We start from the raw sequence: 26,548 nt of genomic DNA on the forward strand, positions 1-26,548 counted from the left end.
CCAATACCAATACTCTCTTGACTAAGAATGCATATCAGAGAGGATGGAACCAAAGAGTGGATATATGTGGTCATGTGTAACTTGTATTTTTTTTTTTTCTTCGTCTTTTGAGTTCGAAAATGAGTGTCAATAACTGGACTGGTTTTTGTGAATACGTGAATATCTGATCAAGCCAATTTGTGCCCTTATCTGCTTGTTGCACATATTTGACAGGAGATGCCACTTGGGTTTGTTTAAAAAATAGAGGACAGTTCTGAAATTTCTGCTGCTCATGCTTCTACCCTGCCTCTGCAATTAGTTTCTGTTCAGAGTCTGTATCTCCAGTATGGAGGAGACTGTGCATAGTTGAGCAATCCTGTGTGGGATCTTTCCAAGACTCAGGGTCAGTGTTGAAGTGTTTCAGATATAACTTGAGGAGTTCTTTGAAGCATTTCTTTTGACCACCCTGAGATTGCTTTCTTTCCTTCAGCTCACCATAGAGGATCGTTAGAAGTGGCTTTTCTGACATCCTGGTGACCTGGTCTGCCCAACTCAGCTGTGAATTTCATCAGCAGGATGGTTGGAATGTGTACCCAGGTGGTAACCTCACTGTCTGGGACCCTGAACTTCCATCTTATCCAAATCAGTTTCATCAGGCAGCCCATGTGAAAATGATTCAGCTTTATGGCGAGGTGTCTGTACACAGCCCAGGTTTCTCAAGCATACGGCAGGGTCGACAACACATTGGCTCTGTAGATCTTGAGTTTTCTTGGTAGACTGATCCCTCTGCCCTCCATCATATTTACATTTAGTCTGCTGAAAGCCTCTCATCTTCGCAGTTCTGGCACTGGTTTCATCATCGATGTGGACAGCACGTGACAGTGTGCTGCCGAGGTGAACTTGTCTGCTAACACAAGGGTTTGGCTGCGTTACTGTAATGATAGGCGCTCTGTAAGGCTTTTCTGATGCAGGTTGGTGCATCACATCTGTCTTCTTGGTACTTATTGTGAGACAGAAAAATTGTCACAAACTGAAGAGGAGTGGTCCATAATGTGTTGCGTATAAGGCTCAGATTTGGCATGCAGGGAACAGTCATCACCAGAATGGAGATCACAAACAGTCACTTTCTGTAAATTTGTCTTTGCCTGTAGTCTCCTCTTATTGAACAGCTTGCTTTCAGTCTGGTATATAATGTCTATCCCAGTGTCGTAGTCACGGAAGGCATCAGTAAGCTTGGCAGAGAACATCATACTGAAGAGGGTTGTGGCCAACACAAAGTCCTGCTTGACTCCATTAGTGAATGGGAATGATTCAGGTAATTCATTGTCGTGAACAACACGAGCGAAAATACCATCAAGTAATTGCCGAACGATCACGACGAATTTTTCTTGGCAAGCAAATTTATCATGATCTTCCAAAGGCATCCCTCCACATGTGACTGTGTCAGTTGCTTTCATCATGTCGATTAATGTCGGGTATTAGTTTGAGTTCTATTCCTTGCATTTCTCCTGGAGTTGACAAGCTGCAAACACAACGTCTGTGGTCCCTCATTCTTTTCTGAATCCACACTGACTCTCTGGCAGGAGACCTTGATCGATATGATGCACAAGACAATTCAGCAGAATTCTGGCAAGTAAGTTGTTGGCTACTGATGGCAAAGAGTTACCTCGATGGTTGTAGCAGGATTGTATGTTGCCTTTTTGCTTGTACAAGTCGATGATCGATGCATCCGCGTACTCCTGTGATATAGTCCACATTGACTGGAAGGGCATAGCTAGTTTCCATGCGATGTGCGAGCCACCCGCTTTTTAGACTTCTGCTGATATAACATCTGCTCCAGGTGCTTTGCCATTTGACAGCGGGCCAGTTGCCATTTGACAGCAGGCCAGTTGCCATTTGACAGCAGGCCAGTTGTCATTTGACAGCAGGCCAGTAGCTTTCATCGTTTAAGTCAGCTTTGGAGGATCAGTAAGTATTACACTGATTTCCACTTATGGTTGGCGATCAATTGCCTCTTCGTTGATAGATTACTGTTGATTGAGGATGAGGTTCTGTCCATCTTTGTGGTATCTTTTCTTTGTCAGTGAGCAGCATGGCACTGTCAGAACTCAGTATTGGAGATGTTCATGAGGACTGTGGCCTGTAGATTGTCTTGAAACCTTCATTAAATTTATTCATGTCTATCTTGTCTGCATAGGACTGCGTCACATCGAGTCTTGCAGTTCTCTAAGTTTGCATTGGCCAGTCCTCATGATGTTGTTGAAGGCTGCCTTCTTAATTGATGAAGTGCTGTCTTCTGAGCGGGACTTCAGTAGCCCATGTTTCTCATTCAGAAGTCTCTGTATGGCAGCATTGTTCTCATCAAACCAATCGTGATGTTTTTATATGGAGGGACCAAGACAAGAACTTTGGGTACAGTTGAGTACATTTTCGGAGTCTTTAAGGAGATTATCCAGTTGGTTGCACATTTCTTCGACAAATACCTGTTTCACATTGACCTGTTATAGTTTAGCAACTTTAGGCTTTCGGGGCATTTTTGCCCTGTGGTCAATCCAGCATTCAGCACTTCTCTTGACCTTCGTCACTCGGACATCCTGTTTGACTCTTCTTCTGACTGTGTCATAGTTAGTTAGATGCCAATGCTTGGAGTATGGATAAATCCAACACACCATGGTGCGGTTTGGCAGGCGGAAGACTGTTGATGATTAGGAAACATGTTCATTGCATTTCTTCTGTAAGAGGAGTCCGTTGTTTTTGCATTTTCCAACGTCATTTACACTTGACCATGTCTGGTGATCTGTGCCAATTCTAGCATTGATATCACCAAGGATGATGCACTTCTCTGCCTTTGGAACTTCTGCAATAAAGGGACTCCAGGTCTTCATACTAGTTGCACGTCATTTTCCAAAGAGAGGGAGTCTCATTTGCATTAGTCTATTATTCTTGCCATTTTGGGAAGATGGTGAGCTTGCTAACCATCTGTAATTTGATTGCAAACCCAACATCAGCTTCACGTCACTCTCTTTTTTTACTTCGGCCACTCCAGAAGAAGGTAAAGCTGGCTTTTACTTCGGTGAATTTCTGTCCTCAGGTGGGAGAGTTTCACTCAGAGCTGTATTTGTATGTTGACTTTGGTCAGTTCTTTCCCATCTAGAGCTGTTCTCTCTGATTTATCTACTGATGTACTGTCCATTCGTGTGCGCACGTTCAAGGTACTGATGGTGAGTCCGTCACCTTGTCTTCTTGCCACGTTTTCGACCGTGATGATGAGATTCCCATCAGCCGCGGTATGCTAACCAGGGGTAAGGTTAAGTAGGTAATGTTTAGGGCACCTTTTTGAGCTCTTTCCTCGTGGTACGGAGGTGAGCAGTGTGATCCTAACAAGGGCTTCTCAGTCACCGAGAAGGTTGCCAAGTTCCATTGCTGTTTCGGTCCAGTGAAAAGTGACCCAATGCCTGATCCGTCTGTATGCAGATCTTAAGCTACAGCTCCCAGTGCATCCACGCCTACGGCTTTGCTTCTCGCCCCAGTGCGACCCAGTAGTTACCTCTCATCTAAATACATCGTCACTCCGAATTCCCCTGATAGAAATCAAGGTATATGGAAGTTAATATGTAAATTTACATTTACAAACCTGAGTGGAAAGTGCTATCCCTGGAACCTATAGAAAGATGCGTGATAATATCAATTGACATTATCTTTTGAGCGAGATATCGTTCAGTTGAGAAGTTTGGAGAATTTTTGTTTAATTCGTCCTCTGTTGTGTTTTCACCTCGGGTCCGTAGGTAATGACACTTGTTGCCATGACTGCACTCACTAATGCCCATTCTAATCTGTTTTATAGAATTCTTACATTCATTCTTTCACTTCATATTATAATGCATCCTCCAGTAGGATCCAAGCTGGGTGTTTGTGCTTGCTTCAGTCTGGTCTTCCTGGCCTCACACCACATAAAGGTGGAGAAAATCCGAATGTCTTGGCATTTAGATTTTAATGAAATCATACAAAGTCCAAACTATTAATTCTTTATGTATATAAAGTTCGGAAGAGATAAAATGGTAATGGAAGGGTCCACTAAGACTGTTATTTTGTCCTGGATTGCCCATCTGTTTTCTGGGTTCCATTACACCAACGTGAATTCGTAGGGTCGGTGGTTTTCAAGTCGACCAATGATTTCTCAGTGTACTCCATTTTTATCTAATAGATTGCTCAAACTTTTGTCCTTGATAGTACATCTTTGCTAGCCAAGGTTCCGATATGTTAACCTATCTACACCTTGGTGGATCGATCCGATAGTTCATTGTTTGTGGTCAGTGAATTTCAATGGATGCAGTGGCACTGCAGCAAATCAAAATCAAGTTGTTAAAAGTTGAACGCTGTTCCTGCTACATGATCGAGACAAGGGAAGCACACAACTGGAATCGGCTCAAAAATAAATAATTTTCGGCTGCCGGTCCATGTTGCACAAGTACATCCTTTCCCTTAAATACTTCTGTAATGGCTTCTGTCAGATGCGTAGTCAGACTTTCGATGTTAAACTTGTAAAGCGTCCTCTTGAAGTCTGTTTCCTCCACCATTTTCGGCTGATGTACAATGCACCGCAGTTAGACGCTGTTGGTTAGACATACTAAGGGAGTCAGCTCGTGAAATACAATATATGTCGCTAGTACAAAATACTGAAATATCGGATCGATCCGCCAAGGTGTAGCTTTATTAACATATCGGAACCTTTGCTAGCGAAGAACTTGAGAGTATGAAATGTCAGTTCTTAGTTTTTGTGGTACACTCAGAATAAACTATTTTGAAGTAAAATAAACAATTACATTCTCGTTGTGGAAAAATCGATCTTAGTGTCACGAGTCACCACGATGATTATCGTCGGCACCACAAGCACCCCCTTAATTATGATTGTCATTTGTATTGGGAATTTTAATCTGTTAAAATAGCTATCCATGCTTTATAAGTAAAATGCATCGCATGAACAGACCGCCATAATAACCCTAGCGATCAATATTGATACTGGTATTATTTAAAATAATAACACTTTATTTTGTGCAAGAGCAATAACCGACGTTTATTTAATACACATATCCTTTTCATTTACCCAGACGTTTTATGGACGTAAGCTCGTATAACAGACACAAACAAAGAATAAAAGGTCAACACAAAGTTTGACAACACTACATAGTGCATCAGTTTGATAAATATTTATTTTCAAACACTGTATGGCTAAAAGGGTTTCAAAAATAAAATTGAATACATGCCATGTTGAGCAAATACAAGGTTTGGCTGAACACTGTCTCCCCTGTGACCGTCACTTTGATAACACAGTCAACTGCTAACTGACAAGTGACGATGATAGAAATACATTAGACATTATGTAAAAATCATTAGGCATACTGTAATAGTGTAGTTTAGGTTGATTATAACAAAATTATATACATGTATAAGTTTTTGTGACGATCTATTCAAACTGTAACACAATCTTCATTGACGTTGCCTTTGTCACCAGAAACACGATACCCAAGTCTTCCTTCTACTAAAAGAAGGCTTAAAAAATATCACAGATAATGTAAACTGTATGTTTTTAGCTCAAATAAATAAATATATTCCAAACTGAGCCTTTGGGTCGTTGTCCGCAATCCTTCAATCGACGTGACCCAGCAGGTTGATCTACCACTGGGTTATTTATAATGGCTGTGGCAACTGAACTTGTACTATTCGACCACGGTTTGATGGCAGAGCAAAATGTTACACGGAAGAGCCTATCACATATATTTAGAACATGTATATAGTTTTCCAACTTTAACTGACGCATACAAATGTACGCTACAAAACTGCACAACTTGATTAGCTTGTTTGTTTCTTTATGTTGCTGTCCAGTGAGATGCAAATAGGTAACACAATATAACTCCAAGCATACAACCTACGCATATCTAAAATAATTATGACAAAAAACAGACACTCCTACGTGACTTTGAGCTCAAATTATGGTCGAATAGTTTTGTGAAGTGGTATGCGTGCCATTAACAACATACTTCTTTTTCAAAATCATTAGACATTAGGGACTCTAAAACCCAGTCTTTAAAATGTACTATTACCTAAATAACAGCATCATGTCACACCCAGTCACATTATTCTGACACCAGGCCAACCAGTCCTAACAACTAATCTCATAATGCTGAGCGCCTAGCGAGGCAGCTGTTAGTACCATTTTTATAAGTTTTTGGTATGACGCGGAGGGGTGGGGGCTCGAACCCGCGACCTCTCGCATCCAAGGCGGACGCTCTAACCACTAGGCCATCGAAACGGTGTATACGACTTGTAAGCTCGATAACAATTAATAAAATACGTATTCATGCCTATCATGGATGCTTTGGAGTGGAATAGGAAGGAGACTGGGATGGGGGGGGGGGGGGGTCATAGAAAAAAATGTCCGGCCTCCAAATATCCTGAAAAATGTTGCTCTTATTTTCAGGAAATAAATACCATCCGATAAAGGGTGAAAATATATTACGGATCCACCTCCACCCCCCTTAAAATCAAATGGTTGGTCTGTTATCAATTGGTGTTGGGAAAGAAAAAAAACTAGTAGATTATAGTAAACATTATAGTTAAAAGCCACGCCACATTCAATAATTCAAATTAATAAAAAGCTAATGCCACAATCGTTAATACTGTTAGTGGTAGCATGAGTATTATGCTTATTATTTCATAATTGAAGATCTTTTATAAAATAATCATAATATTAATACTTGTGATTATGAAGAGTTGCAGTATTAATCATTAAGCAGAATTACACAGCAGCTAATGTGAAGAAAAAAACAGCCGCTTCTACTTCCACTCCGCGTAGTAGTCGCTAAATAAGCGTCTCGGCTTTCTGGCAATTTACTGTCCAATTTTGGATATTATCCCTACGCCGACGAATTCTGAGGTCACATCTCTATGTTAAGAGCAACAAGTTAGTTCCAAATACGTGGTTCCATTGCTTTGCTAATTTTCATGACTTACTGAAGTCATTATATTACATCTCTTGGAAGTAATTTTAAATTAAGCAAAATTCTTTCAAAAAAGTGTGTTAATATGTGTTTTTGCAAGGAGTAAAAATGCTGCTGTTTATTGGAGCACTTCCGTTTTCAGATCTTCATTTCCGGAGATGCGTAGTTCTGCACGTTACAAAGCTCTTCAATTTCGGAAGTAAGCAAATCTTGCTTGTAGTTCTCAATCCCATAATTCCTAAGTAGAAGTGGTCGTTTATATAAGAAAGATAAAATGGAACTTGTGATGTTTGCCGGTAGCATTCACGCGGTTCTAGACTGGATATCGTTTGCTGCTCCAAGAATCCAGCGCAGAGATTGCATCAGTGAAGTCATTTTGTGACTAGTCTAAACTTTGCGTTAAACATTAAACAAGCAAGCACCTAGCGTGAACTTAAGGCAAATGCTTCATATAATATCCTGACTGGGTGAAAACTAAACCTTATTTACCTATTACGATTTGTTCTAAACTCTTCTTAAACAAAAGTTGGTCTTGTTTGAAAGAGATCGGTGTAGTCAGTCGTTCAGCTCAAATATTTCCATTCTTTCTCACGAAGAAACTTTAATTTCCACGTTATTAACTTTTGGAACCACTTTAATCCTGTTGAACCAAACAATAAGAATCCTTTGTTTCATGCATAATAACTGAAAGTTTAGAAATATATTCATCGCGTAACGATACAGACTCCTCGCTGATCAGTGACATTTCTTTATATACGAATGACTTTATTTGTGTCTTCATGTGGGATACATAGCATTTTCAGCAGGAGGACGGTATACAGATGCCACGTTTGATGTCATTTTATCAGCGTTTTGTGGATATATATTGACAATTATGCCGACTGAAGACGTGAGATAAACCAAAATAATCAAAGCATCTTAAAATCACTTGTCGTTGAGAGAACATGTACAAAACACCCATAAAGAATTTCTCCAAATAGCCCTACATTTCAGTGCACAAGGTTTCTTCATAACAGTATGGTATTTAATTAAAATGGCTGCATGTAAGTAACACGGTGCGTCAGAAGTTGGCCGATGCTACAGTTTTGTTGAATTGTTCCTGGGATTGTTCCTTCTCCCATTTAGACAGAATTACTCTTGTTGCCCTTTCCATGAATGCGCTATGGGCTGGACGATGCCTTATCCGGTGCCTCTGTTGAAAAAATAATTTGGAAATTAAGACACTGATACTCAGTATGTAAATTAACAAATAATGTTATAAATACATAAATACTTAACTTCTAGCCATGAGAAGAGTCAACTTATCACAACACGGAATGGGAATTACAACTGACCACACATGAAAAGAGTCAAGACATCACAACACGAAATGGGAATTGCCATTGAACTCACATGAGAAGAGTTAATATATCACAACACGGAATGGGAATTACCACTGAACTCACATGAGAAGAGTTAATATATCACAACACGGAATGGGAATTACCACTGAACATACATGAGAAGAGTTAATATATCACAACATGGAATGATAATTACCACTGAACATACATGAAAAGAGTCAAGACATCACAACACAGAATGGGAATTACCATTGAACTCACATGAGAAGAGTTAATATATCACAACACGGAATGAGAATTACCACTGAACATACATGAGAAGAGTCAAAACATCACAACAGGGAATGGGAATTGCCTCTGACCATGCATGAAAAGAGTCAAGACATCACAACACAGAATGGGAATTACCATTGAACTCACATGAGAAGAGTTAAAATAGCACAACACGGAATGGGAATTACCATTGAACATGCATGAGAAGAGTCAAGACATCACAACAAGGAATGGGAATTGCCATTTAACTCAAATGAGAAGAGTTAATATATCACAACACGGAATGGGAATTACCACTGAACATACATGGGAATAGTCAATACATCACATCACGGAATGGTAATTGCCATTGAACTCACATGAGAAGAGTTAATATATCACAACACGGAATGGGAATTACCACTGAACATATATGAGAAGAGTGAAGACATCACACCACGGAATGGGAATTACAATTGAACTCACGTGAGAACAGTTAATATAACACAACAAAGAATGGGAATTACCACTGAACATACATGAGAAGAGTTAATATATCACAACACGGAATGGGAATTACCACTGAACTCACATGAGATGAGTTAATATATCACAACACGGAATGGGAATTACCACTGAACATACATGAGAAGAGTTAATATATCACAACACGGACTGGGAATTACCACTGAACATACATGAAAAGAGTCAAGACATCACAACACAGAATGGGAATTACCACTGAACTCACATGAGAAGAGTTAAAATATCACAACACGGAATGGGAATTACCACTGAACTCACATGAGAAGAGTTAATATATCACAACACGGAATGGGAATTACCACTGAACATACATGAGAAGAGTTAATATATCACAACACGGACTGGGAATTACCACTGAACATACATGAAAAGAGTCAAGACATCACAACACAGAATGGGAATTACCACTGAACTCACATGAGAAGAGTTAATATATCACAACACGGAATGGGAATTACCACTGAACATACATGAGAAGAGTCAAGACATCACAACACGGAATGGGAATTGCCATTGAACTCACATGAGAAGAGTTAATATATCACAACACAGAATGGGAATTACAACTGAACATACATGAGAAGAGTCAATACATCACAACACGGAATGGGAATTACAATTGAACTCACATGAGAAGAGTTAATATATCACAACACGGAATGGGAATAACCACTAAACATACATGAAAAGAGCTAAGATATCACAACACGAAATGCGAATTACTAATGATGTTAAGAAGGTATAGAAACCGGGTAAATCATAGATCAGGGACAATGGATTTCGAAGAAAAGCCAACAACATGAAATTATGTTAGAATAATTACAAACCCGCTTGATTATTGATTTAAGATACAAAAATACACTCAGTACCAATTCTACAGTCGGAAGCTGATTGTTTTTCTGCAGAAGCCAACAGAGTCAGAAAGGGAAAATTATAAACATTTAAAGTAAAAACCAGCAGTGAAGAATAATGGATTGCAGAGATGAACTCAAAACCTAAGTATCACTCATGAAAAAATGAAACCAGTTAAGAAACTCAGCAAATATTCTAAATGATAAAATTAAAAAATCATTTTGATAGAAAGCTGAGGCGGAAGTGAACAGAAGAAAACGGAATAACTGTATTCAGTTGTGCACGATTCGCTAACACTGCCTTTTGATTTTTATGTGTTTTAGTGGACAATATTTATGGATTTATTTTGTTTTGTCTTTTGGTATGGATCCTCGGTTGTTGCAGAGAGACTTATAAATGATACAGACTCAAATTAGTTTTCCTCATTTCACACCCATGTTTAGCATAAAAATCTGAAGAGTATATGTAAATATGATTATTTGTATGCAATGGTTGTAAGCATTATCATCAACCATCTCATCATGCCGCTATTTTATCGTAAGAGTTCTATAAAATGCCCTTACAGCTGAACTTGCTTTACAATTTAAAATAAAGTTTAAATATTAACCAGATAAGCACTCAGCTAGCCAATGTGTCCCTACCGTAAACGCCCCATTCTTGATTGGCCATGGTTCCTTCTGCAATGTCAGTTGACTGTCGAACTTCGGTTCTGGGGACTTCGGCGGCGCCATCTGGCGGCCCTTGATTTCTCTATCTGTGGCTTTATCTATTTTTGTACCATGAACTAGAATGCAAAATTTATGTTTTAGTATTTGACAGTATATAACTAAAGCGTACATTTATGTGTAAAGATATGCCAGTATATAAATAAAGTGTGTAAATGTATGTGTTTCAATTTGTTGGTATATAAAGAAAGTGTACATTATTGTGTTACGATTTGTTGGTATGTAAATATAGTGTAAATATATGTGTTAAGATTTGTCGGTATATAAATAAAGTGTAAATGTATGCGTTAATATTTGTCGGTATATAAATAAAGTGTAAATTTATTAAATTAAAACTGCGCATCTGAAATACACTTTTGTGAGTGCGGCTTGATAGCCTATGTTTGTTTCTGTTTCCAAGAATCTTGAGACAATAGTCGTTTTCAACTGAAAGGTTTAGAGACAGCATTTGTTACCAACTGAAAGGTTCTTAAACGCGGAAATACTACAGTAATATTTATCTATTCACACAATGACCACACATGACGAACTTTAATTTCACACTTGCATGGATTTTATTGTTTCACATTTGTATGATTCTTTAGTAGGTCTTTCCAAGCCGAATATTAGTACTTCACGTCGTGCAACACAAACAGGATTCAATCACCCAATACAAAGAATTATTCCAATTTCAAACTACTAAACTCGCACGACTACAAATATCCACATAATACTCTAAGAAATTCGGGAGGGGATCCATTTTACGAAGCTAATCCATACTGTCATCAAGTCGCGTGAATACTGTACGTACTGCAACTAGAAATTGGCTAATTACTCGAGTTCAGAAATATCTTCCAATTATGGACTATCCATAATCAAGCTAAAAATAACTCAAATCTAACAGAGCTGTAAACAATAATGTAAATACAAATAGCACATACCCTAATGGGCGCTTAGGAAAAGATGTTATGACGTCCTCGCGTTACATCCGTGTATCCACAGAGGTACAAGTCAACGACCAATATAGCGGAAAGCAAACATGAACGACTTAGCGAAAGTATTGAAGAACGATTCGACAGAGTAATCAGCACAACATAATTACAATTTGATTTTGCTGTCATCATCATTATTATCATCGTCATTATTATCATCATTATAATGATGTTGCTGAAGCAAAATGTCAGTAATGTCAGGGACCTACAATTTAGTTTTCCTAGGGCTTCATGTTTTTATGGGGGGGGGGGGGGGAAACGTGACCCTCAAATAGCCTGAGAAAAATTACCTTTGGTCTGATTTGTCAAAAGTAAAATCAGTCGTAATATGTTGGAATTTATTTACCTTGAGATAAAGGAAAAACAGAATCTTCGTCTGGTCATTAAATAGTCGGTCCGTAACTCTCGGCACTTAGTCAAAATTGAGTGTACACATATTCTTTTATGGAGGTTAATAATTTATGGAAATTAAATAGAAACAATACAACTCTAGTGTTGTTCTTTTCAACTTACAAGCTTGGCTGGTGATTTAGAAAGGGTTGTATTAAAATGTGTCAGTTTCGTTCGGAAGCTATTTGGCGATTTGAAATCTGTTTGCTTCACGAGTTAAGGCAGGAGTTCGAGGAGATTAATTTTCATTCCTTAAAGAAAACTGTAATCGGACAATATATCTCCGAATTGAATTGGCATGTGGCCACATGATTTCATTGTCACTTTCCGGATAATCGTCGGCAAATTTGTTTAAACCCCATTTCAGAATGTCTCCTGAAGATGACAACATAGTGTAGATCATTCATTGACATCACGTCTGAGCTTAGTTAAGATCTTTTTTCAAAGAATTTTTTAAAACTCTTCGTCAGAGTTATACTAAATATTTAAAAAAAATGAACACCGTCTGATCATCTGTATTTGTATTATGGACATGCTATTATTGCACAAGACTGGGCCACAGTTGTGTTTATTGTAACGGATAAATGCATCTTTAGCGAGACTGGCCATATATATATATATATATATATATATATATATATATGACAACATACATACATAACACAAATGCAACAGTTCTGATATGCTTTATCTTTCCCTTTATTCTTTAAAAAAGTATCCTGCTAAACAAATATTATGTCACCTCTGACTCAAATGACACCAGTTCTGCAAGCCTCTTGGGTATATATATATATATATATATATATATATATATATATATATATATATATATATATATATATATATATATATATATATATATATATAATTCAACACGAGAAGCTGTAGATACTGATTCAAGTTCCAAGAACTACCCAATCAAATTCCGGTTATACATCAAAATAGATGACACAAAATAATTATAATTATTAGAAGTAATATTCACACACACATTATATATATATATATATATATATATATATATATATATATATATATATAAGACCGCTCCGGTGGCCTAGTGGTTAGAGCGTCCGCCTCGGATGCGGGAGGTCGTGGGTTCGATCCCCGGCCGAGTCATACCAAAGACTTACAAAAATGGTACTAACAGCTGCCTCGGTTGGCGCTCAGCATTAAGAGGTTAGTGTTAGGACTGGTCGGCCCGGTGTCAGGATAATGTGACTGGGTGGGACATCATGCTACATGTCTGCAGCATGATGCCCCAGTACTAGACATCACTATAAACTGCCACATTGCAGACATCGTAGCAATATGACTGAAAAATTGTTAAAGCTACGTTAAAAATCAAAATCACATCACATCACACACACACACACACACACACACACACACACACATATATATATATATATATATATATATATATATATATATATATATATATATATATATATATATATATATATATATATATATATATATAATTGTTACATATACTTACCAATATTTAGTCTTTCTGTGTTAAATTTAATGTCGTATGGATCTTTTTCGTAGAAGATGTCGAATTCATCTAACCCCAACGATTTCAATGGGGGATACTGAAATGTTATAACAAATTACATCAAATACTTGAGAAAATAGTAATAGAAGTTGATTATCATTTTACTTCAATTGGTTCCTTTTTCGTGGAAATGCAAAAATGTAGAGCCTTTTGTTTTCATGGTAATTATTTGCATGGCCTTTAACTTTCGTGGTGTGTATTTGCGTGGTTTTTAATTTTCATGGTGTGTATGGTCTTTAATTTTCATTATGTTTATGTGCGTGGCCTTTAACTCAAATGGTATGTATGTGCGTGACCTTTAACTTTCATGGTGTGTATGGTCTTTAATTTTCATTATGTTTATGGGCATAGCCTTTAACTTTCATGGTGTATATGTGCGTGTTCGTTAACTTGCGTGGTGTGTATGTGCGTGACCTTTAGCTTTCATGCAGTGTATATGCGTGGCTTTTAGTTCTAATTGTGTGTCCGTGCGTGGCTTTTAATTTTCATAAAGAAATAATGATGACTCACTCCTCTAAAGTCATGGGGTTTTGGCATCTGGTACTCTCCTGCCGCATACATTCCTTCCGTCACAAACTTTTTCTTGGCCGTAAATGGCCTCATTATATGAAACCTTGTTATCATTGTCTTTTCTTCAATTTTTGGTGGTTGGAGAACGCGAGGAATAACTTTAGTTCTTGGTCTCTTTATGCTTTCTCTTTTCCCTGGGATGGTTCCATATCGCCAAGGCTGGTTGGCTTCTACAGAGTTCCTTTTAGGAGGATTAGGGGCAAACTTTTGTGGCCTAAAATCTGGTGGTGGTCTTTTCCAAATGTTCTCAAAAACAACCACTTCCTTTTTGGTGAAATTGTCACTCCTGAACTGAATTAAAGTCTCGTTAGCGTCATAGTTTGTCCTGGAGTGGAAACCAAAGGGAACAATACCAAGTGAACTTGCGCTTTGAGTACGGCTGGGAGAAGACCGGTACATATCCAACTGACTTGTTTCGTCCACCCGTCCGTTACCGGTGTCCCGATACGTGCAAAGCGTGTCTGTAGCCATGTGCAAGCCTTTTGAAAGAGCTTTAAAAAAGAGAAACATACAAGTTATCCAGTGATGTGTACATATGCTTAAAAAAAACATGAAAATTCCATTCTAATATATGCGCAAAATGTAACACATTTTTATTCGATGAACGTAAGAATTTCCGACAAAATGGCATACAGCAGAAAACTGTTACGCGGTTGTGAGGTCAGTACTCTTTCTCCCTGTATGAAATGGTGTCATACTTTTCAGGCTCTGCTGACACAAGCTGTGAGCGCACTAATTAGTTCTTCAGATCTTCAAAACAAGAATTTTGTTCCCTAACAACTTTATGCACGCGATGCATCGAAATAATTTCCTTGAAAGCCTTATTATTGTCTGTTTCTGGATGGTGCACGACAAGTCGTCGAATAGTTATCTAGCCGATGTTACATCTCACCGAACGACAAAGTCGCTAGATTGTCAATTTGCAAATTGTACACCGATTGCCTAAAAGCAATGGCGGGTGGGTGGGTATGGGGTTTTACACAAGATCCATATAGCTCTTTGTACAATGTTTTTGTACCCGATATCTTCACAACACGTTCCGCACACACACACACACACACACACACACACACACACACACACAAAATATTTTAAACCTCCCTAATGGGAACAAAGGGCAAGGACAATGGCGTGCGATGAAAAGGTGACACGTAAGCCCCTTTGTTTAACGTTTCATATGCAAACGAAATTATGATTTCAACACACCTTAGAAAGAAATGATACACATCTTGTGATTGAATACAGTGCGTGTATAAGGTTTTAAATACTTAAACAAAATGATTTTGGTTATTCTTTTTTTTTTAGAACTTACTTTAAAATTGGTTTGTTCTTGCTTCGAGTAAGGTATTATACCCTACACCGCTTCGAGTTATACAGTACTTTAAATTTTATGTGCCAGAACACCTTTTGGAATTACTAGAGCTCTCTCGTGTTTAATTTTGTTTTACGCAAGGCGTATCTTGGGCCTGCTTTACTTCTTTAAGGAAAATAGTACTTCTTTGTTGGACTGTCTGTTGCAATATCATAATTGCAGAATGGTGCACCGTACAGTACGCCAGACATGAGCAGATATATGCGTGTGACGTAAAATAAATCACTGACGGTAACGTAAAACTGTCGGAGAACAGTTCTAATACTGAGCAAACGAGCATGCCTCTGTGAGGGGGCTAGTTGATGAAAATACTGTAAACATAATGGAAATATATTTCTATTGTCACATGCATTAATTCATTAGTTGTTTTTGATATACTGAATAATCATTTGAAGCTCATAAATTTTTGTGCAAGATGGGTCCCACATTTGTTGGCCGCTGATCAAGAACAGACTCGGGATGAAATCGCCTAACAGCAACTCGCCCAATATAAAACTAGTGACCAGATACGTTTTTGACAGGTGACAGGCGATGAAAAATATAATCACTTTTCTCAACATGGTTCAAGAAAATAGTGGTCTGGATCGGAGAGAGTTAGTAGAGGTAGTCGGATTGTCAAGAAAAGTGTATATGCATCATTTTTCGAAACTAATGGCCTGGCAATACAGGTACAAGTGCCTGACGTGGCTGGCGTTACCGGACATTTTTGTGCGTCCAGTGTGTTACCAGTAGTTGTGGAACACTACCAAACCACATCTGTTCGCACCGGTACTAGAGGTATCCATCCACTTCACGACAACGCACCTGCGCATAAATCGACCGTCGTGACAGACGTTCTGAAGAAGCACAGAATCCAACTTTACCACATCTTTTATGCGACCTTGATTTACCTCCAAGTAATATTTGGCTGAAACCAGTTATCGAAGATTCTCTGACGGGGAAGCTGATTTGAAAGTCGCCATGCGGCTGGAAGAGCAGTTTTCCAGTGTATGAACAACATTCCAAATATTGAATAAAAAGATATTTAATGATTGGATAATCAGACTAAGAAAGTGTATTGAAGTGCATTGGGAGGAGTATTTTGACGGGATGAACTGATACACATTTCACTAATAAAGAACTTTGTTGCACAGCACTAATATTCAGAACTTTTTAAATACCCTTCGTTCATCAGACACTTTATGGTATCGGCTCAAAACGTATTTGTGATATTTTTCATTATTAATATTATCAGGGTTTTTTAATTTATAAAAACATCATAATAGGGGAAACACATAAAAAGCAATTTACTTTGCAATGATATTTGGATTGAATATAAATGTCAAGAAAACGTGAAATTAAGATTGCATTTAATGTAAAAAGAAAATGCTGAATTCACGTTTAAAGAATGTAAAGCTTAGACATGTCAGTATGTTGATATAAACGTGACCCATCAACGTGTGTACTCTGGGGCGCAATCAGTACATTAATATTTGGTTCTAGTAGAAACGTATTTAAAATCCACTATTTAAGAACAATAGATAAAACCTGTCCTTTGCTATGCGATTATTGTTCTCTCTCTCTCTCTCTCTCTCTCTCTCTCTCTCTCTCTCTCTCTCTCTTGTAGTTGAATATTTCCAGCGACCATGAGTGCTTTGGCTAATTATTCCAGACACTCTTCATCGCCTAAAGCTCAATTTCTTAGACACTGCTGCATTTATGGGCATGTGTGCATTCACATTTATCACTTATGTTGACACCCTTAAAAGGAAACTGGTTGCAATGACCTACGTTTTTACCAAACTGACTATGTTAAGTTTTGGTTTATGCACAGTACAGCCGAAGCGGGCGAGACTTATCATTCAACAGATTCATTTTTTGGGACAGACCTTCAAATGTTTATCCAGTTCTACGCGTGAAAGAATGGATTTTGTTTTTCATTTGGATTTATATCGTGAATGGATTTATATTATGAATGGGAAATGAACTAAATAACTGTTTCATGCAATATTTTACTCGAGTACTCTTTACTACAAGTATCAGTTGTATCCTCGTTTCAGTGTTACTCGATCGTATTTAGGCAACACTCCAGCAGCAGAACAGTCATACAAGCAGGTTACCAACAAAGTAACTTGGTCTGGGTACTTGTATCTTTTTATACATTAAGAAACAACTGTTCAGGGTCTAAAATAAACTTATTATAAATACATTATCTTGATCTGGATGTCCTGTGATCACGTCCCGTTAGATAGCGTAATAGCATCGAATCACGCTCGACGCTCACACAGATTAAGTTTCTATACTGAAGACTAGTTGATTATTCGTCCTAATAGGTTTCATGATAAAAAGATAACTTTTTAAGTTGTTATTCTTCGTCTTCTTTAAACATTCATTCCCTCCATCAACTGGCAGTGTATATTGAGTCTAATTAGATGTAATAGAGTAACTGAATTGGTACCTTCACACGGACGTTAGCAGGTGACGTACTCCTTCAGAGCGAGGAATCTCGATACGCATCCGATACAGGATTTCAGACCATCCTCAGGGGGAAACGTAGCCTTTATTATTAGCTGTATAATTACGAATGTATAATGAACATTAATATTTTCAGATTGGTCTGTGCAAACAGTAAGAGTTTTACGAAGGGTTGTCCTGCCTATGATGTGATAAATAAATCAATACATTCAACACAAAATATAACCATTTGTTCAGGTAGCTAACGTCATCGTCTCTGGGAAGTCATACCAATGTCGCCATATCTGCTGCTGCAAGCAATGTGTAACCATTGCCGAGACTTCAACGAAAAATAGTTACAGCTTTATTAATGGTAGGTGTGACTGTACATTTCCAACAACGATTTTTAAAAAAAGAAAATGTTTGTACAAAGTGCAGACACATTCCCCCGAGTGTCAGATTACAATGTAGACCGTGTTAGGTATGCAGTCTCTAAATAACAACTCGTATCTAGGTACATGGTTAGCGCCTTTGCAATTTGAGATCCCCAACTGTGAATATATTACTTCTCTCTAACGAGAGGTGTTTGACTTTTCCCAAATTGTTTATGAATCGTTCTGACTGTTATATAAATTAAACAGTAAGTCTAACATAGCAACTAATCATGTGCTGTATGTGATCATTACAAACCAAAACGAAAATAGGATTTACAGGATATGTTTTAACTATACACAGATCACATAAATTTTAAGTTCGTTAAACGGGAAATTAATTGGAAGGAGTCAAAGTTAACTGCTTTGAATTACATTGTTGATGAGCTAAAATTACTAACAATTTGGATTTTTCGTTCCTAAAAGACACAAAGTGTGTTTTAGATCCTTAAAGACACCAACTATATTATTGGGATTGAACAGTCTCTCTCTCTCTCTCTCTCTCTCTCTCATATGTTTTGATCCCTCTTCATGATAAAGTACCTAATCCTCCCTCCTTCCTTTCCGTCTGCAAGTATGTATCACTCACAATAATATCGGGTACAATAGATTTATGTCCACAGTAAGTAAAAAAAAATCTGGCTTTAAGGATTATCATCATCATCATCAGCAGCAGCAGCACCATCATTATTATAGTAATCATCGCGCCGTCACCACCACCACCACCATCATCAACAGTATTTCATCTGATCCTAATACAATCATTCGTTCCATGATGCCCCGGCTTCAAAAATAAAACTGAGCAACAAAAACTCTGTTGAGTTTATTAATCAACGCCATGAAATATCAAATTCTGGTACAAAACCAACTCAAAAGATCTTTATATCTAAAGACGGTTGTCACCTTAATCAATGAATTGAACCATATTCAAAAGTTTGTTTGAACAAGTTTCGTTCGTATTTGCAATTCAATCATGTTCGTATGTCGTCTTGTATTTTCGATTTTTCCGGTAATGGGCGTGCAAATAAATGAGATAGTCTACATGTTTACACATGATAAAGTTTTCTCGGTGTTTTGTCGTGTTTGAGTCTTATGGCTTTTACTTTTTGTAAATATACCTATAAAGAATGTCAGAGCAATCAGGAAATTTTCCACTAAAGGTGAACGTAAATGGTATACATAATAAACACTATTATAAGTTTCATGTCAATCACAGTATTAGGTCCAGTTTATCGTGATATATTCATTATATTCATGAATATCATACCGTCTATACTCGTTTATAAGACGTGTCCAACTGCAAACCGTACAGATCCAGATCTATCGTCACATACTGTACCGGCAGAGCTGGGTCTGTACAAGTGACCGACGTCATAGTTCATGGCTAATGGTTTCAATTTCGTAAAGACGTTAATATTAATCACGGTTATTGTTATTATTGTTATAAATGTTTTTTCTTCTTCTACTTTTTATTCTTCTTCTTCTTCTTGGTAATAATAAAAGTAGTTCATAACATCGTAAAATTGGGACGTCAACGATCCTTTCTATTCTTCTATTGGCTACTTCTTCGCTATATCCATGCAATACATCAAGACAACAAACTGCGCACATGTTGGTAGTTTTCGCGATATGCCAGAAATCAGATTTAGCGTAATATAAGCTGGTTACCTTTAAGATTAAGTTTTTGCCTGACTTTCGCCCCTCCCCACCCCACTCCACCCCACCCCGAGATCAATTGAAAAAACCCAACGCATAAATGTTCTGAAAATAGTGTAAGTAAAATGATTGGTCACAATGTCTGTCTTTTGACGATGACCATAATATGTACAAAGTTTCACAGGAATTCACTAAGCAGTGCAAGAGTAAATGCATCCACACAATTCTGTCATGTATGGCATCCTGCTCCAAGTAGGAAAAAGGGCAATAACTCTAACAAACATCACGGGAGCACAAATGTGTTTCAAAATATGCATCCTTAGATGGTGACTAAACAAACAATAAAATTTCAAAGCTATCCATCACAAGAAGAAGAAAAAGCAGGACATGTTGCTCCAACGATTCTGTTTTGCACATTGCGTAGCTGCGGGACAGAAAGAAGAAACACTCTAATATAGAATGTGGAAGGACAGCAGTTTGTCGATATGCAGCATCCTGAAAACATGGCCATAACATGAACAAAATTTAATGGTGATTCACTTGAAACTGCGAGACAAGTTAAGTTAACAAAGTATAGTCATACACTACATCAGGCTCCAAGTCAAAAAGGGCAATAACTCCAACAGACTTTGTAGGAACACAGTAATTTGTTAGTATGCGCATCTTTCGAACATGATCATAATATTTCCAAAATCTCATGGCGAGATATTTTCTGTCATCCACTTTGTTCAGCGTTACAATATAGAACGTGCAATATCATTCTTATAAATATAAAATTTCGGGGCCAGTTTAATTTCTAGATATATGCATCTTTAATTGATGCTCATAATGTATGCACATTCTCATGGCAATTCACGAAAATGTACGGGTCTAGTTGCGCTAACAAAACTGTGTACCTGGCAGAAGAACGAACGGACAGAAAGACACGAGGATTGCATATACCCCCAACAGTCCCACTGTTAGAGGCAGGGGAAACAATGAAATAAAAAATGTGAAATTTGGGAAGATTGTGCAATTCTATATTATTGAACTTCGGTGTGTAAATCCACCCACCCACTCCGTGAATCAAGTAGCCGTTATAAACTTAATACAAAGCCTTATTATATGTATACTATACACGCTATTCAATATTAATTAAACTTACGAGAAAGGAATACTGCAAATCCACTTTATCCTGCAGTTCTCTTGTCGGACCATAGCATTGTTATATTAATATTCTCCCCACGGCTAACGTGCTTTTTTTAAACGTTCGGGTATAATCAACATTGCCATATGGCGGTTCAAAATCAATACGTAACTATTAAATGCTATTCGAGTGATCCCACAGGCACCTACTGATTGTAAATGTATATAGATTATACACCCGTGTGTGTTACTCACCCAACTTCAGACAACTTATCTGTCATTAAAAATAAGCATAAAAGAACTACCAACAGACCAGGATATACGGTAGTTTGCTTGAAATTATTTGTGGAGCGAACAACGTTGAACTGAATCGGCCATCACATGGCCAGTAAGTCTGGGTCGACACTGTTCTTTGCTGGTCACGCGTTATATATGAGCACTTACTGTAATAGTTGCGACTTAACTCACGTCGAACAAAAGGCCGTTATGAAACAAAAACAAAATAAAACAACAAAATGGCTAGTCAATTTCAAAGTATTCCATCTCAAGTTTATTCATTATTTTCAATGTTTCTGGGCATTAGTAAAGTTCGTTCGTGATGGTGGCTCACATATCAACTACACTTGTAATCACGGTATTAAATACGGTACTCAGACAAGACGAAGTTATTAACAGTTGAACCTAGGATTAAATGTGGCAATCAAAACACAGCCGTAAAAGTAGTGTTTGAGTAAGAAGTCATTGATTTGTATTTCTACCTCGCACTGATTTGTGTATTTGCTATACGGATAGATTTGCTGAAGACTACCTCGAAACAATTTACCTGTGTCCCCCTTAATCTTTTAGGTGTGCAGAGATCATTTTTCAATTATTCATATATAGCTGCCTTAAAATACTACTTACAAATATATGTCATATGGACATCCTGCAAGTAAGAGTAATGATGAAGTGTAAGAAATCAGCATGTCGATACATAAAGGTTTTATGATTTGAGACACTATTTTGCACAGACATTCATTATGATTTAACATGATTATTCATCCTTGACTGTCTCTAATTGCAAATCTCGATTAGTAGTGTGGTTATTGCTGTCATAAACCAGGCCGATAAATCAATCCCACACATGTAATGATACTTACTGAAGGTTAAACCAGCCCCAAAACTCTCTCTGTGTGTGTATGTGTGTGTGATTTAGATTTTTAACGTAGCTTTAACAACTTTCCAGTCATATCGCTACGATGTCTGCAGTATGGCAGACACGTAGCATGATGTCCCACCCAGTTACATTATCCTGACACCAGGCCGACCAGTCCTAACACTAACCTCTTAATACTGAGCGCCTAGCGAGGCAGCTGTTAGTAACATTTTTAGAAGTCTTTGGTATGACTCGGCCGGGGTTCGAACCCACGACCTCCCGCATCTGGGGCGGACTATCTAACCAGTAGGCCACCGAAGCGGTCCCCCAAAACTGTAATAATACTGATTGAAGGTCAAATCAGCCCCAAATCTGTCGTAATACTGACTAAAAGTTAAATGAGTCCCAAAACTGTAATAATACTGCCCAAAGGTTAAACCAGCCCCACACCTTAATGACACTGACTCAGGGTTAAATCAGCCCCAGACATGTAATGATACAGCTTTGGGTTCTAAGAGCCCATAAACCATCAGTCAGTATCATTACATGTTTGGCGGCTGATTTATCGGGCTATTCATAAACTTGCACTGGCGAAATTAAGTTTTAGTTCATTTCTGACTTTTTTCTTGACCGGTAGCAAAGATGTTAGTTCATTTATTCCGGTAGTTACTGGAAGATTCGTCGTGTGAGACATTTCTGGAAAGCTGTCCAATATCAAATCAACAGAATAATAATAATAATAATAATAATAAGCAACATATCATATTTGAATATGTACTTGTTTCGAATACTAAATTTGTCTTTACACTGGCCGTGTTTCAGCACATTTTAAAGCAACTAAGACGAGCCTATATAAGTCAACGTTCACCATGTTCTTTACGTCATCTGTCTTCTTTTCGAGTCCAGCTAATTTTTCTCCAGACAATACGCTACTTAAACCTTTCTCTGAGGTTATTGAAAAGAAGAGGCAGTGGAATTACTAAGAAAACTGGGAAAAATATAACCACGCGTATATATTAAGATGGACTTAAGATGGACTGATACTCCATAGCAAACCTGAGACTGTTTAAAAACAAACCATCAGAGGTGATAACCCAGTTGACCCTTTTTACATTCCTGTAATGTTAAGTATTTTGCCGTTGCAAGTCTTTGTACGTTCAGATATGGTCTACAACATCAAAAGCAAACAGCTGGGTTTAATTGAAGTACGTGGATGTAGTGAGAGGATAGCTACTTGCTTCAGCAATGATACTGACAAAACACGATAGAAAAAGTCAAATTACTGTTAATATTATCTGGAATGTGTTTAATTTAGTGTATTACATTAAGCTTTAACTGAGAAAAATTTCGACACAAAAATTACATTCTTTGTGTTTAGGATCTAATTTAGGTGTAATATTAAAAAATGTTCATTTATAAAACAAAAAAGCGATAGTGGAAGAACTTTTACCAAATTCTCATCTTTTATTTAATTGAAGTGTCTAACTTTTTATTTAACCTTTACAAAGATAATCAAGAATTTTAATTTTTTCCGATATTTTGAATTTTTTTACACCAGGTATTTTTTTAATCGTTGTTCCTCATGTGAATTGTTCTGATTTAATTTTTAATTTTTAATTGTTTGGCTTAATTTCTTTAATTTTATATTTATTATTTTATGACTTGCTAGAAAAGTATTGGCATCAATTTTATGTTTCAATGCCTTGAGTAGGATTACAGGTCTACAGACAACGTAAGCGTGCTTCAGAGTTACATCAGTTTAACAATGTTGTTTCAGGCATTATACAGTCGTTAATTTTAATTACTGTATTGGGTTTTCTCACGATTCAGATGTTTATATTACTACAGTGCTTTTTTTTACGAGTTCAATGTCTATATTACTACACTGGGTTTTCACACGATTCAGATGTCTATACTACTACAGTGGGTTTTCCCACGATTCCCATGTCTATATTACTACAGGGAGTTTTCTTACGAGTATATTACTTACAGTGGGTTTTCATACGATTCAGATGTCTATATTACTACGGTGGGTTTTCCCATGATTCCCATGTCTATATTACTACAGTGGGTTTTCTTACGATCCCGATGTCTATATTACTGCAGTGGGTTTTCTCGCGATACAGATGTCTCTATTACCACAGTGGGTTTTCTCACGATACCGATGTGTATATTATAATACAGTGGGTTTTCTGACGATAATAATGTATATATTACTACAAGAATATGAGACAAATGATCAGTTTAGTCAGGTTTCAAATTGCTTCCAAAATCTGTCAGGTTAAATCGGTAAATAAACAAAGAAGTCATATCAAGTAGGTAAGATTTCTATCCATTCAATGATAGCCGTTAACAAACTGGATTGTTTAAGTTAAATATACAGACTAAGTTCTCAAGCTTGAAAGAAAGCTAACGATGCGCATATAAACTCGGTGAATCAGTTTATCTCATGCATTACTGAAATATTGTTTCTGGTCAGCCATTCACGAAAGATCAAACAAGAGTTAAATAATATTGCCATTTGATCTTATACCCTTCAAGACTTGGCCTGAGAGAGATTTAAAATATACATCATGCATGCTGTGAAAAAATCCCTTAGCAGGTTGAATGTTTGAAATTTTGAAATTATTTAAATGTCGTACAGGGCAGCACACGAATAGTTCAAAACGACAACACAGTTCTTCCGTTTATTCTCTCCATCCCAAAAAAGAAAGAAAAAAGTTGGACTATGCCTTTTTTCTTATCATTGTTTGCAAAATAAATTCCGTCAGAAGTACTTAACTGAGATAAATTAAATATATAACAAAGAGAATGCTGTTCCCATCAATTGTAAGTCTATTTAACAATTTTCTTTTGTAATTTGAATTCAGTGCTGCTCGAATTTGTTTAGTAAATGTAAACTTTGAATGCAGCGATACATGAACCGTGTGATTTTCTTTTTCTTATTCATTTTGAGATATATCTCTGCACGAGAGGTCTTCATTAATTATGGGAGATAATGAATATCAAACTCTACGTCATTTCTTTAAAATAAGAACTTCCGGCCCTACCGCTAGGTATGCGAGCAAATAATAAATGTTTCCCCAAAAAATGAAAACCAGCCATCTGCAAAGAAGTGTATCAGGAACCAGCCATTTAACTGGGGTGGGGGAGGATTTTCATTCAAACCAGAATATTTTCTAAGGCTTCAAGATAATATTTTTAACTCAACAAAAACTGTATATTGAATATAATAAGTTCATTATTCTTGTACAAATTATAGCCAGACTGTTTTTGTCAAGTCAGATGAGGACCAGATTCCTTTTCCAAAACTAAATACGAAACTACATTCATCAAAGCATATACTTTGAAATTGCACATTTTGCTATTTTCATAGATGTTATATTTTAGATAAATTGTTTGTGAATGTTCAATTAATTGTCTAACTGCTTTATTCATTTGATGACAAGTCAATGTGTGAGGTCCGAGTACAAGCATTTATATGAAACCGACTAATGGCACCCGTAGTAATTAAGACACCACTCGCCGGTATTTTATATTATGTATAACAAAATTTGCCTACCTGATATGTACTCCCGATGATGTCAGCTCGTATTCATGTTACATTACTTTGAAACTCAGCGAAAATTGCCCATCATTCACATTTGTATCTTTCCTCCTTCCGCCAATAATCAACGTACGGGTTACGATCACTAATGTACATAGTTGCTAGGACTATCAGCGCACATGCGTAACTCTTACCATAGCTACGTCACATAACCAGGTAAGAGTTTCTTTTTAGCAACATTTGGGCAAAAATTCGGATCAGAAGACATCAGAGCCACGTTGTTTACAAAAAGTATACCTAATGGTAAGATACATCGTTGACAAAAGTCGATTGAATTATTACTGAAACAAAACATTATGTGCTATTGCCCGCAATTGGAAGTGTAACATACATTACGGTGTGTACGGTTTTGCTTTGGCATGTTGTGTTTACTTCACGGATAACGGAACCTTTTCAAAATATATTGAAAGGATAATCCAAAAGCTTTTCAAGTAATGACATTGGTTGTCAGTAAATGAATTTATAACACCTTTCTATTTTGCACTGGTGGAGACACGTATTCATTAAAAAAACAAAACAGCCGCGTACAATGGTCTAAATAACAATTGGAAAGAACGGAATTAACATTGCCAATTCTATTAATAGCGATGTACGTTAGCTCG

At 37.2% G+C, this 26,548-nt stretch overlaps 1 protein-coding gene across 3 annotated transcripts; it reads right to left on the reverse strand.

Moving 5' to 3' along the window:
* Positions 1 to 5,149: 5,149 nt before the first annotated feature.
* LOC149779510 (putative uncharacterized protein C7orf78) lies at positions 5,150 to 26,058 on the reverse strand. 3 transcript variants are annotated; one of them, XM_089940218.1, is made up of 6 exons: positions 25,902 to 26,032; positions 17,997 to 18,108; positions 14,128 to 14,678; positions 13,558 to 13,654; positions 10,612 to 10,754; positions 5,150 to 8,169 (listed from the first exon to the last, which is right to left on the reverse strand). In XM_089940218.1, the coding sequence occupies exons 3-6, from the start codon at positions 14,656 to 14,658 to the stop codon at positions 8,038 to 8,040; spliced, it is 903 nt and encodes a 300-aa protein (XP_089796344.1). In that variant the 5' UTR covers positions 14,659 to 14,678; positions 17,997 to 18,108; positions 25,902 to 26,032; the 3' UTR covers positions 5,150 to 8,037. The 3 variants fall into 3 exon arrangements, with proteins under 3 accessions (XP_089796344.1, XP_089796342.1, XP_089796343.1); XM_089940216.1 differs by lacking the exon at positions 17,997 to 18,108 and having other exon boundaries at positions 25,902 to 26,058; XM_089940217.1 differs by lacking the exons at positions 17,997 to 18,108; positions 25,902 to 26,032 and adding an exon at positions 21,224 to 21,350.
* Positions 26,059 to 26,548: the final 490 nt, after the last annotated feature.

The sequence above is a fragment of the Sinohyriopsis cumingii genome, chromosome 17 (assembly GCF_028554795.1).
Source record: "Sinohyriopsis cumingii isolate HCF-2022 chromosome 17, ASM2855479v2, whole genome shotgun sequence".
Taxonomy (NCBI): domain Eukaryota; kingdom Metazoa; phylum Mollusca; class Bivalvia; order Unionida; family Unionidae; genus Sinohyriopsis; species Sinohyriopsis cumingii.

Bases quoted from the DNA above. Each gene is read 5' to 3' on its own strand.
- LOC149779510 (XM_089940216.1), bottom strand. From the start codon at position 14,658: ATGGCTACAGACACGCTTTGCACGTATCGGGACACCGGTAACGGACGG. The intron at 13,655-14,127 runs GTGAGTCATCAT...ATAACATTTCAG, and splicing joins AACCCCATGACTTTAGAGGA to TATCCCCCATTGAAATCGTT. The intron at 8,170-10,611 runs GTAGGGACACAT...TTTTTTCAACAG, and splicing joins TCAAGAATGGGGCGTTTACG to AGGCACCGGATAAGGCATCG.